The sequence below is a fragment of the Oryza glaberrima genome, chromosome 9 (assembly GCF_000147395.1).
Source record: "Oryza glaberrima chromosome 9, OglaRS2, whole genome shotgun sequence".
NCBI classification, from domain to species: Eukaryota; Viridiplantae; Streptophyta; class Magnoliopsida; order Poales; family Poaceae; genus Oryza; species Oryza glaberrima.
The window spans coordinates 17,717,377-17,736,578 of record NC_068334.1 but is presented as its reverse complement, the minus strand read 5'-3'; the positions used below and the strand labels follow the sequence as shown (position 1 = coordinate 17,736,578).

General features: G+C 41.3%; 2 protein-coding genes across 3 annotated transcripts; both read left to right on the top strand.

Annotated features, from left to right (window-relative positions):
• Positions 1 to 9,485, top strand: LOC127783517 (transcription factor TGA2-like). 2 transcript variants are annotated; one of them, XM_052310704.1, is made up of 10 exons: positions 1 to 779; positions 1,905 to 2,011; positions 3,307 to 3,359; positions 3,507 to 3,719; positions 3,882 to 3,926; positions 4,084 to 4,143; positions 4,355 to 4,432; positions 4,556 to 4,942; positions 6,682 to 6,921; positions 8,937 to 9,485. In XM_052310704.1, the coding sequence occupies exons 1-10, from the start codon at positions 592 to 594 to the stop codon at positions 9,129 to 9,131; spliced, it is 1,566 nt and encodes a 521-aa protein (XP_052166664.1). In that variant the 5' UTR covers positions 1 to 591; the 3' UTR covers positions 9,132 to 9,485. The 2 variants fall into 2 exon arrangements, with proteins under 2 accessions (XP_052166664.1, XP_052166663.1); XM_052310703.1 differs by having other exon boundaries at positions 1,899 to 2,011.
• An 860-nt stretch (positions 9,486 to 10,345) lies between these two features.
• On the top strand, positions 10,346 to 14,690 carry LOC127783598 (lysine-specific demethylase JMJ30-like). The gene is made up of 6 exons (XM_052310786.1): positions 10,346 to 10,898; positions 11,303 to 11,512; positions 12,480 to 12,611; positions 12,686 to 12,829; positions 13,528 to 13,620; positions 14,264 to 14,690. Exons 1-6 carry the CDS (start codon positions 10,437 to 10,439, stop codon positions 14,453 to 14,455), a joined length of 1,233 nt encoding a protein of 410 aa, XP_052166746.1. The 5' UTR covers positions 10,346 to 10,436; the 3' UTR covers positions 14,456 to 14,690.
• Positions 14,691 to 19,202: the final 4,512 nt, after the last annotated feature.

The window sequence follows — 19,202 nt, the reverse complement described above, 5'->3', positions numbered from 1 at the left end:
TTCTCTCTCAATCTAGAGAGAGAAAATTGAGAGGAGAGGAGAGAAGAGAAGAAGTCGGCTGTTTGTAGCAGTATACCATTAGATGCAGAGGGAGCATGGAGCCAAACAGAAAGTCTGTTTCGCCATTAATGGCTCTCCCACTCACCTCTCTCTCTAGAAACACATAGCCAAGATCATCATCATCAGCAACCATATTAGTGAATTAAGAGGAAATCAAAGCAGTAGCAGCCCAAGAACAGCATCATCAAAGCAGTAAGAGAGGGTAGTTTGCAAGTGGTGCTAGTGTCCAAGGCGCCATCACGAACTAGAGTCCTAGATAGAGCTAGAGGTCATGCATGGGGTAGTTGCTGGTGTGGAAGAGGAAGAGAGAAAGTGAGTGAGAGAGAGAGAGGTGGCGCCTTGGCTGCTAGCCTCATAGAGTCAAAGAGTATTTAGGACCTTGCAGCTATGGCTATAGATAGATAGAGGCACATACACATACGTATATAGCTTGCTACCTTGCCTTCTCTGTGTATGTTTCGGCGTGTGTTCTTCTTCTTCTCTTATTCCTCCTCTCGATTCTGAAGAAGTTAGCTTTGATTTGATCGATCGATGATGAGCGGGAGCGAGAGCCAGCAGGAGAGGGAGCATCGTCAGCAGCAGGAGATGAACATCTCCTTTGGGATGATGATGAACCATGGCCACCATCACTACGGACAGCATCAGCAGCAGCACCATCATCATCCGCCTCCGTCATCGTCTTCCTCTTCCTCCATGCATGCCGCTGCCGCAAGCTTCATGTACGGCTTTGTTTACTGAATCTCTCTCCCTCTCTCTCTCTCTCTCTGATTTGTTTGATGCATATATATGTGTGTCTCTTTCTTGTTCTTGATTTGGGCCGTGTCTTGGAGTTTGATTTTGATCTCTGATTTGTTAGTCATGATCATGCATGGTTTGTTTTGGTTTGGTTCTTTTTTCTTGCTTGCTCTCTTTGTTTCTGCTGGTTCTTCTGATCTCTTTTTTGCCATGGTTTCCTCTTCTTCTTCTCCTTCTTCTTTTTATGGAAACTGCTTTAATTTCCTCTTCTCCTCCCCCTCCTCTTTTAACAAAACACTAGCCATGGAGAAACTAGGTTACCAATAATCTTCTTGTGGACTGAATTTTGCATTCTACTGTTCTACATGTTGAAGATTTTGCTTATTTTTTTGCTAGAATTTTGCATTTTACATGCAGACGATTTTGCCTTTTTGCTTCCTGGTTGGGAATTCAGTGATTGTTTGAGCGGATGCAAACAGATCGGTCCTTTTCTCTTCCTTCTTCCTCTCCCCCCAAGAAAAAAAAAGTTAGACGATGATCAAACAAGTTCAGATTTAAAAATTCAGTACTTGTGATTTAATATCTGGAGCCAGATATAGTTGAATTGTTGCAACAACTCGCTAGTCTTTCTTTCAAATTTTGGGAGGTCAGCGATTCATTTCCGCATAAGTACAAGAGCATTACCTAAGACATATTTATGACCAACTGATCATACATATCTGCCCAAGTTTTTACATTTAATTTACAGTGAGCATGACTTGCACACATGAAATTTGGAGAGTACATGGCCATGCTTATTTTCTGGGCTGTGCCAAAATAAATGCTACAAAGGTGGAGTAGATTCATATTATTCTCCTGCTCCTACTCTTGCAGTCTTGCAGAGGTTGGACCAGACAAATAATTAATATAGCATCATACATAATTGGCTTATAGAAGCATGATTTCATGATGATGTGTGATGCCTTCACTACTTCCTCAACCTTGTGCATGCATGCTACTATACTACCTGCATCTATCTCACACATACATATAGCTATACCTCATCACCAACAATTTTGCTTCTTGTGTTGCTCCTAATTTTGCTTCTTGTGTTGCACCACCAGGAGCAGCAAGGAGGCATCTGCAGGAGCTTATGATCATCTGGGGGAGCTGGACCAGGCCTTGTTCATGTACCTGGATCATGGCAGCCATGCGGCGTCGCACCAAGAACAAAGGCGTACGTATACGAAAAAAACCCGTAAATTTTAATTCGCCAACTGAAAAATCACCACAAATTTTCTCAAACATGCATTCACCATATATATTTCCTTGCAAAAAGTTCAGATTTTTTTTTCAAAGAGTATTAATGCAGGTGATGAGATCAGTAGTAACAGTTTTCAGTTGTTCTTCTTTTGGCATTTGGCATTTAGCATTGGTAGTAATAATAGCATAATAACAGCAGTATATATAGCTTAGGCACAGAAACAAATGTGCCAAGCATACACAGGGAGTAGCAGTAGGCTGTAGTATAGGAGGAGGAGGGATATATTCCTATGGTTGCAGAAAGTTGCATCCTTTTTCTGGGGTCATCAGAAACGATCATGGTATACGGCCGGCCGGCCTGCATGCAGCAGATTCTCAGGTACTCCATTTTGACCATGATATCTGCTAGCTGCAACAAATCTCTGCAGTACTACTACTGCTACTACTACCACTGCACTCCTGTGGAGATCACACATCTCAGGACCAGGGAATCAGCAACCCAAAGTCCATGCATATGAAACCAACAATCTCTCTAGCTATACCTCTCTCTTCCCTCTCTCTCTCTCTCTCTCTCTCTCTCTCTCTCTCTCTCTATCTCTGACTGCTAAGATCTGGCCGGCTGGTTTGGACTGTGACATGTAACAAACTGCTCAATGATTTCGCCGAGATCGAGCTGCATCTGCATGTGGCCTGGTGCAGAGAAAGAGGGACGTACACACACACGCCGAAGAGATGATCGATCAATCCCCATGCTACTGATCGTTCTTGTTGCTGCTACTAGCTAGGAGTAGTAGCAAGATGTGCACATTTGTTCGAGTTTGACCCGATCGATGCTATCCACTTCTGTTGTTTCCAGCTTCAGGTTACAGTGATCAGTGTTGCAGTGTATAGCAGCAGCTAGCTGTGCAGCTGTGTGATATCTGTCCTTGGCTCCCGTATCTCTCGTAGCCCCCAGCTTTCTCGTGTTGCCTGTGTGCCTGCAGTACTGCAGCTATAGCTAGCTTTGGACGTACCTAGCATGCATATATAGTACACACTACTCTCTGCCATGCAAAGCATGATGAATTTGAGCAGCAGCAGCAGTAGCACAGTAGTGTCTTGTTCCAGCTGCATGCCTGCATATATACAGCCTAGCTCTCTTCTTCAGTAGAGTTTTCAGTAGCAATTCGATCAGTTTGTGAGTTGTGGTGTGTGAGTCTCCAGGTTAGCTGGTCTTCTGCTTTTGCTCGATCGATCTCTTGATTTGTGTTGTGCTCATGGATGATGCAGAGACCCTCAACATCTTCCCTTCCCAGCCCATGCATGTGGAGCCATCACCCAAGGTATTTAATTAATTTTACTTACTTTCATTGAATCTCACATTGGTTATGTCATTTGTCTTTTCAATGTAGCACTCGTGTGTAGTATATATGAAATCAAAGATTGGTTTAATGTTTGTGGATGTGATGATTGATTGATTGATTTGGCAGGGAGAGATTAGTTTAGTGCTGTCCCCAGCAGCTGTGGGAACCAAGATGGCGAGGTCACCTGATCATCACCACCACCATCAGCAGCAAGCAGCAGCAGCCATGGAGGAGTTGGCGACAGGGAGCAGGAGACAGGATCACCACCACCTGCAGCACCAACCTTTCGCTGCTGAGCCTGCAGGGATCAACAGGGATGTGAAGCCGGTGACAGCCAAGGTCAGCATCATCACTTAACCACTTAATTAACCAACTAATATCTAACCCTGCTAGCTAAAGAAAACACCCTGATTAATCTATTCAGAACACTGTCCTTGATTGTTTTTATGTTTTAGCTTACATTAATGTGCATATTGTTTCTGTTTTTTTTTATTATTGCAGAAGGATCACAGGAGGGGTGTATCTACTGGTGAACGCGACCCAAAGGTATTATACTAGTGATATTCTCAAGAAATAATTAGAGATTAGTTGTTGTTCTCTTTTTGTGCATATCAGTTGAATTAAGGACAACACTAAAAATGATTTGGTCTGATCATGCTTACTTTTTTGCGTATCATTTTGTGATTAATGTAAATATATGCAGACGCTGAGGAGGCTAGCCCAGAACAGGGAGGCAGCAAGGAAAAGCAGGCTAAGGAAGAAGGTGAGTGAAGCAAAATTAAACAGTAATTAAACACAGAAAGAAAAAGAAGAAAATGACAGGCTATATATATTCAATATATTCAGAACAAAAGCAATCACCCAAATTTGATCAAATTAAACCAAATTAATTTTGCTAGTTAATTACTACCACTCTTCTTCAATTCAGCCACTGTGGATTAATTACTTTACTGAAATTTTGACTGAAACGACAGGCTTACATCCAGCAGCTGGAGTCCAGCAGGATCAGGCTTGCTCAGCTCGAACAGGAACTGCACACCGCGAGAGCCCAGGTAGGCGAATTTCATAATTTCAAATTCGAGCAATATTCAAACTGCACCCAAATCAAATCAAACACAACCAATTTGGATTATGTATTATGGATGAAAATGTGTACGGATCTATACATGGTGCAGGGGGTGTTCTTCCCCGGCAGCGGCGGGCTGATCGGCGAGGGAGGCGGCGGGAAGGGGGTCCTGCTGGGCGGGATCGACGGCGTCGGCGGCGGCGGCGGCGGGGGGCTGAGCTCGGAGGCGGCGATGTTCGACGTGGAGTACGGGAGGTGGCAGGAGGAGCACCACCGGCTGATGTACGAGCTGCGGGCGGCGCTGCAGCAGCAGCTGCCGGAGGGGGAGCTGCAGGTGTACGTGGAGAGCTGCCTGGCGCACCACGACGAGGTCGCCGCCATCAAGGACGGCGCCATCAGGGGCGACGTCTTCCACCTCATCTCCGGCGTCTGGATGAGCCCCGCCGAGCGCTGCTTCCTCTGGCTCGGCGGCTTCCGCCCCTCCGAGGTCATCAAGGTACGCTACTATGCACTCCCCCCGCCATGGATTGGCTTGGATTGGATTAACCCTAACCCTAGATGCTCGTAGCGATTGACAATGGCGTCGTCGGGAGGTAGAAGACAAACGGAACAAAGTGGGGAAAAAAATAATTTGGATTATGCTTTGAAACCCCTCGAATATTTTTTATATTGCGTATTAGTCCCTCAAAAGAAAAGAAAAGAATTTACATAAACAACCTTAACTAGCTCGGGTCTTCAGAGTGATGAAGAAAAATGTCGCTAGATTTGTTTGGAAAGTGGGGATTTTTGTTGGAAAATATATGAATCATATATACTGATGAAACATATATCACACTAAATGGGCATTAATTAACTAGCCCTAGAATTTTTCACTCTTTGTAAACACATGCATTCGTATGGCATTGCTTCATTCAGTTTTATCATTGTGCTTCAGATTTACAAGCCGTATAACTGCAACAAAAAAAAAGATGCCCGTTATTCCTCTTAAATAGATCAATTTTTGTGGGGTTAAAAACAAACATTAGATTATTTTATTCACCTTTAAATTAAATTATCATCGTACATTACATTGTTTGCGCATTTCTAATTTTGATCAAGAAAAAAGTAACTTATCGAAAACAATTTCGATATTACTTAGCCTCACTATATAAAAAATGATTTCTATCGATGCCCCCTCCGACTGCATTGACAATCCATAAGGGTCGTGTCATTGATCGCATACGAAAACGTAGTTTCATATATGGCTGACTTAAGGTGGCCGCACACGTGGTTGAGTTAAGCCAACTGCTTGTGGAATGTGATAATTTTCTACATGTAAAAATTTTCATAGGCCTTCTGTTAGGGGGCGATTCCGTCTTTTGCAAATGCATCCTAGCCGTCTGTAAAGGAAAATGTCTTTTTTAAAAAAAACAATGTCGATAGTAAACCCTATTTTAGTTTAGTACTTGCTTATAATACGAAACGGAGAGAGTATTAGCAGCATTGGCACCTTAATTATATGGGTCGCGGAGGCAGTGAATAATATTCATGTGACAAAAGCCAAAACACACACCTTGTTATTGTCGTTTCCAGCAATGGGTAGGAGAAGTTGTGCACTTGCTCGGCAAGCTCATCATACCCTCTCCCTCCATGGAGAGAGCTGGACGACGACAACGAGTAGTGGATGGATAGCTAGCTTCATCGATCTGTCGCGCTCGCGCGCGTGCGAGCATTCCCCGCCATCTTCGCGACCGCGCGGGCGCATGCGTCGATCGAATCGATCGATATATCGACGCATTGAATGATCGATCTGATCATAATCAGATCAGGAAACTGGGATTTCAGCTTTTCAAGCCGGGCCACAACTGAATCCAACCAAATGTTGTAGAACTGTACGTACGTACGTAGCAGTACTGATAAACCAACAAAAACCATTACGGATTCAGGATTTACCTACATTCGTTTCGAATCTGTTACGATTAATTGTGCTGGGTTTTTCAGTGTAATTAAACTGCTCCATCGATCGCGTATACTGAACTGTTATATCAGCTGCTATCACAGTACCTGCATTGACATATACTATAACTCCTGAATGAATATCTGAATATCTGATCACTAGCTGACAGAGCAACAGTTTGTGTGCATTTGTTCTCTTCTTTTTTGCTCGATTGCATGACTGAATTCGTGATGTGATTAATGTGATTGGATTGATTAATAAGTAGTAATTGTGATCAATGTGGATTGGAGGGGATGCAGATGCTGGTGGCGCACGTGGAGCCGCTGACGGAGCAGCAGATCGTGGGGGTGTACGGGCTGCAGCAGTCGGCGCTGGAGACGGAGGAGGCGCTGACGCAGGGCCTCGACGCGCTCTACCAGTCGCTCTCCGACACCGTCGTCTCCGACGCCCTCAGCTGCCCTTCCAACGTCGCCAACTACATGGGCCAGATGGCCGTCGCCATCAACAAGCTCTCCACCCTCGAGGGCTTCGTCCGCCAGGTACCCTACCTTGCGTGATTCTCACACACTGTCTGCATCTTCTTCTCTCATGATTTGATCGAGCTCAGTAACCAAACCATACCAAATTACCAACCCTTCTTGCAATCAGTTCAGTCATGCATTGCATGCACTCTTCATCATCAGTTAGTTGGTTTCTCTTCAGTTCCATCAGTTGTAGGCCCATTTGTACTTCCTCCTCTTACAGATTAATTACTCCCTCCGTCTCATAATATAATGGATTTTGAGTTTTTGCTTGCAACGTTTGACCACTCGTCTTATTCAAAATTTTTTAAAATTATTATTTATTTTATTTGTGACTTACTTTATTATCTACAGTAATTTAAGCACAACTTTTTGTTTTTTATATTTGCAAAAAAAATTTGAATAAGACGAGTGGTCAAACGTTGCAAGCAAAAACTCAAAATCCCTTATATTGTGGGACGAAGGGAGTATTGATTATCGCACTACACTTTCCAAGCTACTGAACAATACGATTTTTTCTTTCAAGAAATTATATACAGATTATCGCACTACTTAACTTTATAATAGTTAATTCATTCGTTTGTACGTCGAGTATCTCAAGAAGAGTCAGATAATATACCATCTGTTCATTTAATTATTCGGAACAATAAAACTGGGTTGTACTACATGTTTATGACTTTATTATAGTTTATTTGTTAGTTAATCTCCTGTCACTTCGATGGATTAGTTAGAGCTGGAGCCAATGGGAGAAGATCACATATATTTGTTAGTAGTTGAGAAGGTTCAATGGATAGTTCACCTAATTGAAATCGACACTGCAATACTGAATATGTTCATGATTAAATTAGATAATTGCTGTCGCCTAGCTAGGTGTTGTGTCGATCGATCGACAGAGAAGCACATGTGGATTAGGTTTTTCAGCTTTTGAAAAGCACCCGACTGTCTCCATCCCAGAAACGGGAGAGAGCAGAGGTTGGATTTGATATAAAAACCCTGAAAAGGCTGTGTAACAAACACCACAAACATGTATAATTTATGAGGGTTTATTGCTTGACTAGTTGTTAGTTTGTTCATCGGTCTTTCCATGTTGGGTAGATGTGCCTGGCTGCTCGGTTTTTATAGGCCGCCCTTCACCTGCTCATGGATGCCACAAACAGATCGACCACACATTTCATTTCATATCACACTTTGCAACTTGCTTAATTGGTTACTGTTTGTGCTTAGTATAATTAATCAGCCAACTAATTAATGATGTCCACGTATGTGTAAAGTAATATTCCTACAATGCGTGTAACTAGTTGTTGCTTTTTTTTTTACAATTAAAATATATAGGAGGATAACTTCTTATATCCATTTGAGATGCAAGTATGAATTAATATATGTTTTGTTTTTGAAAATAGAAATGATTTAGTTCCAGCCTATAGTCTCTTATCGTCTATTTGTTTTCTTATCATCGGCGTCTAAAATATAATCTTAGAGTTGAATTTGCAAGACTATCATTCAAGTGGCATACTTTTAAAATTAGAAAAAACCAGTGACAAATTTACAAACATCCAATATTTATTTTTACTTTTATATCGTGGATTGCACGAATATATAATAGTTTTACCATATATAACTCCAACTCCACTCCAAAGTCTTCAACTAACTGTGCTTCTGGATGATTAGCTGCTGATTTTGGCATGACGGTGGCAAAGCATCAGACATTCCGACAAGCTAAGAGCAAGGCTAATAAGACAACCAGTTATTTAATTGTTTCCTGTATAGATCTTTATGGTCTATATCTCAGCTTACTTATAAAGTGGTTAGCTCTTCACTATAGATATATACCTGTCTGTCTCATAGATTTTCTTAGTTTTTGTGTCTAAGTCGGCTGTAAGCTTACAGCCCCGCTTCTCATCTCTCTCTCCTTTCCTCTCTCATCTACATCAGCATTCAGTCTTTTTATAGCCCTCTATTATACTTACTCTAAATAGCTCGTGCATGATTAGTAGATTTAATTCTAATGTAATTAATTAACTGGATATATGCAGGCTGAGAACCTGAGGCAGCAGACGCTGCACCGGCTGCAGCAGGTGCTGACGACGAGGCAGATGGCGCGGTCGCTGCTCGCCGTCTCCGACTACTTCCACCGCCTCCGCACCCTCAGCTCCCTCTGGGTCACCCGCCCCAGGCACCCGCCTCACGACCACCAGCCGCCGCCGCACTCCGCCGCCCCCCACACCTGAGATCACCGCCGCCGGCAACGCATGCAAACACCGTAGCTCTTAGCTAGCAGCTTAGAGATATCGAGAGATCAGAAATTAAGCGATCGATCGAGAGAGGACGACGACTGTGAAACCCCCCATGGAATGGATGGATGGATGGATGGATGAACCGATGTGTACTGTGTTTGGGCATTAACCCTTTGATGTAAACAAAGTAGGCGTGTTTGACTGCTTGGTCGATCGATCGAGATCTCTGTCGATAGGATCTTGAATTAGCGGATCTTACCTCAGCAGCTGGTTCATCAAGTGTTGATGCAGCTCAATCAAACTTTTTCCTGATGAAAACGCAACCTGCAGTCGTTGTTAATTCGTTTAATCTGTAGGAGTGTGCATGCTCCCTCGATCAAACCGCGTTTGCAACGTGAGGTTTTTCAAGATTAATTTTCGTTTTTGAAACCTTCGATCCGACGAATATCCAGAAGTCGGGGGCGTTTTGAAATGGATGATTTGAACCGATTATAAAAGTATATAACATATTTTGGTTAGAATAAGTTATCTAAACAATTAGGATCTCATTGCTTGGTGCTTGCTTATAAGCTAAAATTTGCATTTTAGAATTTAATTTTGAATTTGTTTTTTTTTGTTTTTTCACCCTAGTTTACTTTAGTGCATTTGCTTTTGAGTCGATAAGGATATGTATATAAAACTTTTACTAACAAATGGATCTTTTATTTGCTAATAAGTGATTCAAATAAGCAAATGAATAAATGAAACAATGATGTTGTTAATGCTAATGTAAAAGGTTCTTGAATAAATTGTATTTTTTTGAAACACGACACAAATTATCCGCATATAACTCATGGGCCATAAGCTGAAAAGAATGCAAGAAACATTGATTTTTTTTTTGTTCTGAATTATGTGAAGCTCATAAGAAAAATAATGTGAAATTCAAGTGTGCGTTTGAAATTGGGCCTTAATCTAAATTTTCTGGGCCGATTATGATCGATATATTACTGGCCCAATTTTTTTAGCCCATTAACGATCTGTTGGTACCAGCTGACATGGCCCTACCATATATTGGGCCAAAAACATAGGCCTATCAGCAGGGCCCAAATATATTGCTATGTTGTCTACTAGTGGGCCCAAAGCATATGGGCCGAATCCAACCATTATCTGTCCCAAATTAGAAAGTCATTTCGTGATATTAGCATACCAAACGGAGTAAGCAAATATCCCCGTTGAGGAAGCATCCGGAGCAAAAGCAACGACGACCAGAAAAATATCTCCTCCGCTTTTTGCGTTTTTTTTTTTTCTCTTTCCACCCCGATGGCCGGCGGCGAGCCGCCGGCGCCGGCGACGGAGGCGGAGGAGGGGCGGAGGGCGGCGCTGCTGCGGGAGATAACCGAGGAGGGCGGGTTCGCGTTCGTGGCGTCGGCGGAGAAGGCGGCGTGCGGCGACCTCCGCGCCGCGGAGGCGGCGCGGGAGATGGCGTGGGAGCAGCTCCACTCGGGGCCGTGGAGCGAGGTGGGCGCCGCGTGGAGGGACGCCTACGCGCTCGCCTGCCTCCACGTCGCGCGGCTCCGGCGGCTGGGGGCGGCCGCCGCCGACCGCCGCGCCGCGCTCAGGGCGCTCGACATGGGCCTCATCATGGGGGGGAACCTCCTCCGCGCCGACCTCGAGGCCGCCATAGCGCGCATCGTCGCCGACCCCGGCGGCGGCGGCGACGCGGAGGCCGTCGACGAGGAGACCCGGAGGTGGAGGGAAGGGCTCGAGAGGAATCGAGACGATGTGAGATCGCTGTTGCCTTTGTAGGATTCCGTGTTTGTTTTGCGCGCTTTTCTGCGGCAATGCGGGTTCCAACTTAGCTTAATTTTTTAGGAGCTCATTGCAGTATGCGTAATTAACTATGACTGCAACTATATAATTTCATATATAGTTAGATCAGGCTAAGGAACAAACTGGTGGCGAAAAACTGTTAGGGTTGAACTGCCGTATATCAACTCATAAATTGTAGGAATATCTTTTTTTCTGGAATGATCAGTGAAGATTTGTAGATTACTCCTTATGGTTTGTACCGTTCATTCTAGTTACCACTTCGCTTACTCATTTTCTGAATTTGTTGTATGGATAAGGGCATTCATAATCATTACCTTCTGCTCATCTTGTATTACTACTGACAGTACTTTTTCCAGGCACTTAATATTCTTCCGGCAAAGTCTTTATCTTGTAAGAAGGTTGAGAGGCGATCATGCATTTCTTTGGAGGAATTTATATGTGATTACTTTTTACGCGAGTCCCCTGTTATAATCAGTGGAAGCATCGATCATTGGCCTGCAAGGACAAAGTGGAAAGACATCCAATACCTGAAGAAGATTGCTGGAGATCGAACTGTTCCTGTTGAAGTAAATGCCTTTTGCTCTTTACACTAGATCTGAAAGACTATTATATGGAAACAAGCCATTTCTGTTTAGTTAACTTTGTTTAAACTATTCGATGCTTATAGTTTTTATAGTGCGTTAATGATCATAGTAACAAATTCGAGCGCCAATATTATGCCCTTTTCAATTGAAGTAAAATAAACAAGTGCATCTAAATTTGGTGCTAAGTTTTATTACTTATTTGTAACAAACAACCTATATACATCAAAATATGATATTTAGCGAACTTGGCCAGCTGTCTGCAAGTAACATTAAGTTACAGTAGATTATTTTTGTATCTTGTATTTGTCTCTGACTCAACTTGCTTGTACAAAGGTGCAATTTTGAGAAATGTGTTACAATGTATTCTTCCGGTTGCAAGTTGGAACACTAATCTTTTGCCTTGGTGATCAGAACAGTAGGTAGATTGAACCTATTTTAAGCTGTTCCGTTCATATTTGTTGGTTTCAGTTTGATGCCATATTGCCATGGTATTTGGTTCAGTATTTTAACTTACTCATATTATGTTCAATGCTCTTTCTGTATGAACTTATTTTGCCGAAAGATTTGGTTTATATGATTGTGTGATTGTTTAACATGTACAGCTAGATTAACTCTACGGCGCTCTTGCATGAACAATCTTTTCATACATACATTATTATTATTATTCACAAGACTTCTATGTGATGGAACATTTTCCTGAAATTTGATCACAGTAGAATAGTTGTGTCGTAACATATTTACCCATTAATTTAGTGTCTCAAAAATGCTATTTATTCAACTGAATTACATGGCTAATCCAATTAGTATGCAGCATTTATTCTCCCGTAGTTACCTTTTTCATGCATCGAGTAATTATGCTTGCTCGAAGACATTTTATGATGAAAGTTCCTCCTGTATTGACCTACCTCTGAATACTTATATAGCACTAATGTAATTGAATATCTGTCAGGTTGGAAAAAATTATGTGTGCAGTGAGTGGAAGCAGGAGCTAATCACTTTCTCTCAGTTCCTTGAGAGGATGTGGTCAGCTGGCTGTCCTTCAAACTTGACATATCTGGCTCAGCATCCCTTGTTTGAACAGGTAACCATGCTATCATTGTGGATTCTCTAGTAAGTATAAGCCCAATTGTCAGTTTTTTTTTGTGCCATTTGCAGATAAAAGAGCTCCATGAAGATATAATGGTTCCTGACTACTGTTATGCTGGTGGAGGGGAGCTTCAGTCACTTAATGCATGGTTTGGTCCACACGGGACAGTGACACCATTGCACCATGATCCACATCACAACATTTTAGCTCAGGTATAGTGTGAGTACTCCTTTTCATATTTTTTCCCCGTTTGGATCTGTTGTCAATAATTTTTTCTAGAGTAAATACTCTTTTTTCTATGAGCAAGTTCAACTGTTCACACTGTTTATGCTATCATGTTACTCATCACGTTATGATTAGGTGCTGATTGACATGTCATCTATGTAATGTCTAAATGCATAAATCTACTCAGAATTGCTTCGATGATACATGCTTACATTCTGTAGTCAGCTACCAGGTAGATATAATTGAAACAGTTCTTCAAACTTGGCAACAATGATAATCTGATAAGTTTAATTGATTGAAATAATTGAAACGGTTCTTCAAAATTGGCAACAATGATCATCTGATAAGTTTAATTGATTGGAGCAGTCAAGAAAAAGCTAATATTAGCGAATCAATCTTTGTAAATGAAACTTTGCGGTGCAAAGGATTCGAGTGTCCAAACATTCAAATCCATCTGATACTCCTTTTCCAAAAAAAATAGCGATCTGATACATATTTAAGAGTTTAGCTGACAAATTCAAATGACTTTCTGCACATCATTAATCCATTGATGGTGGACGGCTGACCCATTTGAGATGTTTGCATAGTACTATCATAGTTCATAACTATCAGTACTCAGCAGTTTCTTTTGGTAACTTTTATCAACAGTTATTGGTTAATAATATCTTTGCTTTCTCCTCGATAGGTATTGGGAAGGAAGTATATTAGACTATATCCTGCTTCCATATCTGAGGACTTGTACCCACACACAGAAACTATGCTAAGTAACACCAGTCAGGTACATAACTCCGTTCGATTGGTTACATATTTGGAAAAAATATATATTTGCAGGTCATCACCATTTAATATATATGGATCGTGAGCCAAAGATTTGCATTCTTGGGCCATTCAATTGGGCAGTTTGGCGGAAATTTTGGACGTGACCCGAAATGAGACAAGCGATTAGCGCATGATTGACTGAGTATTAATTATTACAAACTTAAAAAATGGATTTGTTTGATTTTTCTAAAGAAACTTTTATATAGAAAACTTTTGCACGAAACACACCGTTTAGCAGTTTGGATGCGTGCTAACGGAAAATGAGTAAGTTGCCAATGAGTTGCTGAAAAGAACTCAGCGTTAGTATCCTCTTCTTGATTACTCTTAAGCATGAAATGGCAAGCTGGATCTACTTATCAGAGCATTTTAAAGAGCTAAATTAGGAAACAATAAATATGCTTGACTTCCATTTTCTAGGTCAACCTTTTCAGTTACCTGCTAGTCATAACCATTTCTCAGATTATTTGGTTAAAAGCATTATGTCCAATTCTGTTGTGTGCGATGTGAGGATACAGAGTGTTCTAGCCCCATGATAATTTTAGCACCTGCCTATAGTTTCTCCTAACTGCCCATTTATCAACACAGCTCAAATGTTTGTGCAGGTAGATCTTGACAACGTTGATCTGAAGGAGTTCCCACGGGTAGAAAATCTTGATTTCTTGGACTGTATATTGGAGGAGGGTGACTTGCTTTACATTCCACCAAAATGGTGGCATTACGTCAGATCTCTTTCTATTAGTTTCTCTGTTAGCTTTTGGTGGCGTTCAACTGTTGTACCTTCAAAGGGTTCATAGCGTCACATTCTGATCTTTGTACATCAGAACCGGACCACGGGACCTTGGAAAACCTGACAGAACCTTTTGATTTAGCATCCACTATTGCATGGATGTGGCCATACTATTGCAGATGTACATTGTTACTTCCCCTGTTATGACTAAACATGTAGTTGCTACTATACCAAATGTAACAATGACGATGTACCTTCTGGTAACCTCTGATGCTTGAGCATTGAGCTTGGAGGGTTGGATTTATTGCTCCTGCAAGATTCATGTTCAATTCCTGTGGGCTTATTACAACCCATTTGCAGATGGGGTCCCATTTTCCCAACAATTATCAGTAAGGTTATTTTCAGTGTTTCTCTACATGAGGTGATCAATGCTGTTTTAGACAGAAGGGGGTCACATCCCTGTCCTCTGCATCATGTATACACACCGGCAATGCCATCGATGCTATTATGCATAAATTGAGCGTACAATGTATGTCTGCCAGTGAGTACATTTCCCCCCTTTTTTGTGGTCTTGGGGGTATGGCTGCCTAGGGGTGGGCATTCGGTCTAACCGAAAATTTCGGTCTCGGTCTTCGGTCTTTCGGTCTTTTCGGTCTTTGAAAAGTGAAGACCGAATTTCAGCAAAAAATGTCAGAACCGACAAATTCGGTCTCGGTCTCAGTCCTGACCGAAATTCAACAATATATTCATATATGCAAAGAAACAATGGAAATTTTCAACACAAAAATCACTAAAAAAATTCGTAAGCACTTATGAGTAAAGACTCTTAATAGGTTGCATGCCTAGAAGAAGTAGGATGTGAAAATTAGAGTTTAATCCTATTAAACATAGTGGATTGTATGTTGTATTTAGATATATTTTTTTGGTAATTCGGTCTTTTCGGTCTATTCGGTTACCCGAGGGGACTAACCGAATTGACCGAACAAAATCCGGTCTTTCACTACCTAGGACCAAATTGATGACCGAATTTCTCGGTCTCAGTCTTTTCGGTTCGGTCTTTTTCTGCCCACCCCTATGGCTGCCTGTCAGATTTGACATTATTTTCATGTATCAGATTGTTCAACTGCAAACAGTAGTGAGCTACATAAGCAGTAGACTACTGTGTTGAGGAGCAGCAAAGATTTTACTTCCAATAATGAATAAGTCGTCTGAAGTCTGAAACTTATTAGATATTGACAGATCTATTCAGAGGGGAAAAAAACCCTCGAGCATAATGATCTACTCCCCCGTCTCAGAATACGTCTCAGAATATAATAAGTTTTAGAGTTGGACACGGTTATTAAGAAAGTAGGTAGATGTAAATTGTGAAGGGTTGTGATTGGATAAGTAGTGGAGGTAGATGGGAAAAGTGAATGGTGGAGAGTTGCGATTGGTTGGGAAGAGAATGTTGGTGGAGAAGTTACTCCCTCCTTTTCACAATGTAAGTCATTCTAGCATTTTCCACATTCATATTGATGCTAATGAATCTAGACATATATCTATCTAAATTCATTAACATCAATATGAATATGGAAAATGCTAGAATGACTTACGTTGTGAAAGGGATGAAGTATTATAATTTAAGATAAATTTTAGGGGTTAAAAGTTGTTATATTTTGGGACGGAGAGAGTATTACTCAGGTTAAACTTGTGGGCCTTGCATAATGAGTGGCATTAGCTGTTAGCATGCTAGCACGATGTGCTCACACCACACCACCATCCTGGAAGCTCGGACCTAACCTACCGGCTAATTACACAACACATATTATCTTACTGTTCCAATTCATTCCCTTGGAAGGATTGCAAAGACATTCTGGTATACTCCTACTAATCTAGGGCCATTTTGGTTTGATGCCAAAATGTGCCCTATCAAATTATTGGCATTTTAAATAGTAGTTTGGCTAGTGTTTGATTTGCTACCAAAATGTGCCTATAAGATACATAAATTGCCAAAACATTTGGCACTACCAAATTTTGCCTATGATTTGGCATTGTCAATATTTTGACATGGTAGCAAAACCAAACCAGCCCCTAGTACACTTATCTTACTGTTTCCAACTCCCAAGAACGACACTGACTGGGCATCCATTCTCTTGAGACGCACAAATGGAGTACTGTACTCCTACTACAGTTGCAAAGAAAGAGGAAGAAAAGATGAACAAGAAAAAAACAATATAATAGGGCCCATTAGTAACAGTAGCCTCAAAGCCTGCCCTGCCATGCGTAATAGCTTAACCACAGTGGACAGTAGGACTGTCAAGACAGCCATCAGCATTAATTCTTTTGGCACCTTGTCTTTCGGCAGCATCCTGATATCTCTGTCCCTGAACCACTGCACACATGTGGCCCTGTTTAGAAGAGTTTTTGACAGCTACAACTCTTACCAGATTATCTACCTTTGCCTTCCCCTGTGATTCTTAAACTAACTCTAAGCTAACTCGCAACTCGAAGATCCCATGGACCATGGCAGGAATGGAATCTCTCTACTCTTTCGAAGAGTCTGGTTTTGATTCAGATACTAAAGGTTATAAACTAAAAGGAAGAGGCTAAAAAAAATTATTTTGGTATTCTTACTAGTTGCTTATCAAAATCTTCAGCTACTTAAACTTGATCTATAATGTCTGTGAGGAATTTTAGGTTTCGAGAACGAGAATCAGGAGAAGCAAGGGAAAAAAAACTAACTTCTTGTTTTTAGTTTATTTTTTATCCCATAACTACAACTTGTTAAAATCTAGATAGACAAATTAAACCATTTAAGTGAGCTTTTAATTTAAAAGAAACAACAACCGTTAGAAGCTCTCGTGCAGATCCTCCTAGGCCACCATCGTTTGGCCGAATACGGATAATACACCATACGACGTATTAACAAAATAATAATAATTTATAGATAAAACTGTCGTATATGTGTTTTTAACGACTTAAATACTAATGATAAAAAATAAAATTTGATGAAAAAAAAAATCAAAAATCAACTTTAAATTTTAACTTTTAAAATTCAAAATTTAACAACAAATGCTGAATGGGGGAAACAATGGGAGTCTCTCTCTCTCTCTGGACCAGGCGGCGAAAGGCGCCGCGGAAAAGAAGCTGCACCAACCAAACACACCTCTTTGCGTTGCAATTGCAAATGCACCTGACCTGCATCTGCAATTGCATGGCCACCGACCGGGTCGTGCAGTGGTGCCACCGCCGCTGATCTTGTCCGCCTCTCACAGAATGCAGTTATATCTGTCTCCTGGACCTGCTTTGGCTTCGCACTCGCGGCTGTAGCTTTTGTCAGTCCTATATATGCAACCATTGCACTGTGTATGGCTGAAAACGGATCGGATTCGGATGGATAGTAGTCATACCATATCCTATACCATATTTTTTAATCGGATTCGGAGGCGGCGCGGATAATGTGCGGATGCGGATCCGGAGCGGATTATTTCGGGTGTCGGAAATGGTGTGGACTCGGTGTGGACTCGGCTCGGAAATGGATGAAAATAATCGGATGTGATATGTATATACAATCGATGTAACATCTTATCATCTGTGCAATGAGCAACAATGAGGTACCAATATCACAATTCACATGACTCATGAAAGCACCGATCACATCATAATATAATGTCAAGTTGTTAACATTGACTTGTCTTCTGTCCAAAAGCATGTAATCGACACATACAGTATTGACATCACGATATATCGCATTCACATAACACGCAAGACATAAAAGTTCCACAAATGTTAGAAAAAACAGTATCACGTAAGACATAGAAGTTCCACACGTAAGTCAGGGCGTCAGGTGGCGGCGTGGGAGGACTGGAAGAAGAGAAGTCTCGATAAAAAAAATTGGTTGACGTGACGTCGTTTCAGTCACGGACTGAACTCCTGGATAGATTGATGGATAAGGTGGACATGGATGGGCTGAATCTTTACACGATGAAAATGCTCATGTCAAATGGGCCAAATTGAGTGGTTATATGGGCTGTGAAATTCGGATTATCCGCCAAAACGTTTATCGGATAATCCGCTTAAAATAGCGGATAATCCGTATTAGCCGGATATTACCGATACCATATCCGCATCCGCATGGATCTATCTACATCCGCATCCGCATCCGGACGGATATCTAAAGACCCTTACCATATCCTCACTTCGAACGGATTCGAAGCGGATCGGATCGGATCGGATAATATCCGCTCTGTTTTCACCCCTAGTACTGTGCACGCTGCAATCTTTTGCAGCAGCAAACACTCACAAGTTGTGCTTCCCTGTACTCTTCTGGCCTGAAAGATACACTGCTTTTCTGTTCGATTAAAGGTGTGTTCAGTTTGATGCCAAAATTAGGGGGTGTTTGGGAGGGACTTATGTTTTTGAGAGAGGGGCTAAAGTTTAGCCCCTCTCTCCCAAACACCCCCTTAATAACTCTGTTAGTTTGGTTTGATACATTATCAGATTTTTGTGCAGAGTTATGTGAATAAGTTAAGGGAAAATTATGCATCTCTAAAGTATGTTTTCTCATAAATTTTATTTCATTGCTTACACTACTTGTTCTAAACTATTTGTTAAGTTTGTTTATAAAAATGTTTAATTTATCTCTACATGTAGATAACCCATGGCAATTATCCAGTGAATAATATGTTTCAAACAGGGTAAAAAATTTGGCAATAGGAGTATTAAAATTTGGTAAGGTTGAAGATAGTAGCAAACCAAATATGCCCTAAATCAGTTTCTGCACTTGTATTTTTCTTATTGCATTCAGGCTCATATAAGCTATTAGGAAAGGTTAC

Coding starts and splice junctions, on each gene's coding strand:
- LOC127783517 (XM_052310703.1), top strand. CDS start 592: ATGATGAGCGGGAGCGAGAGCCAGCAGGAGAGGGAGCATCGTCAGCAG. Junction 2,012..3,306: donor GTCGCACCAAGAACAAAGGC/GTACGTATACGA, acceptor TGGATGATGCAG/AGACCCTCAACATCTTCCCT. Junction 4,144..4,354: donor AAAGCAGGCTAAGGAAGAAG/GTGAGTGAAGCA, acceptor CTGAAACGACAG/GCTTACATCCAGCAGCTGGA.
- LOC127783598 (XM_052310786.1), top strand. CDS start 10,437: ATGGCCGGCGGCGAGCCGCCGGCGCCGGCGACGGAGGCGGAGGAGGGG. Junction 10,899..11,302: donor TCGAGAGGAATCGAGACGAT/GTGAGATCGCTG, acceptor TACTTTTTCCAG/GCACTTAATATTCTTCCGGC. Junction 11,513..12,479: donor ATCGAACTGTTCCTGTTGAA/GTAAATGCCTTT, acceptor AATATCTGTCAG/GTTGGAAAAAATTATGTGTG.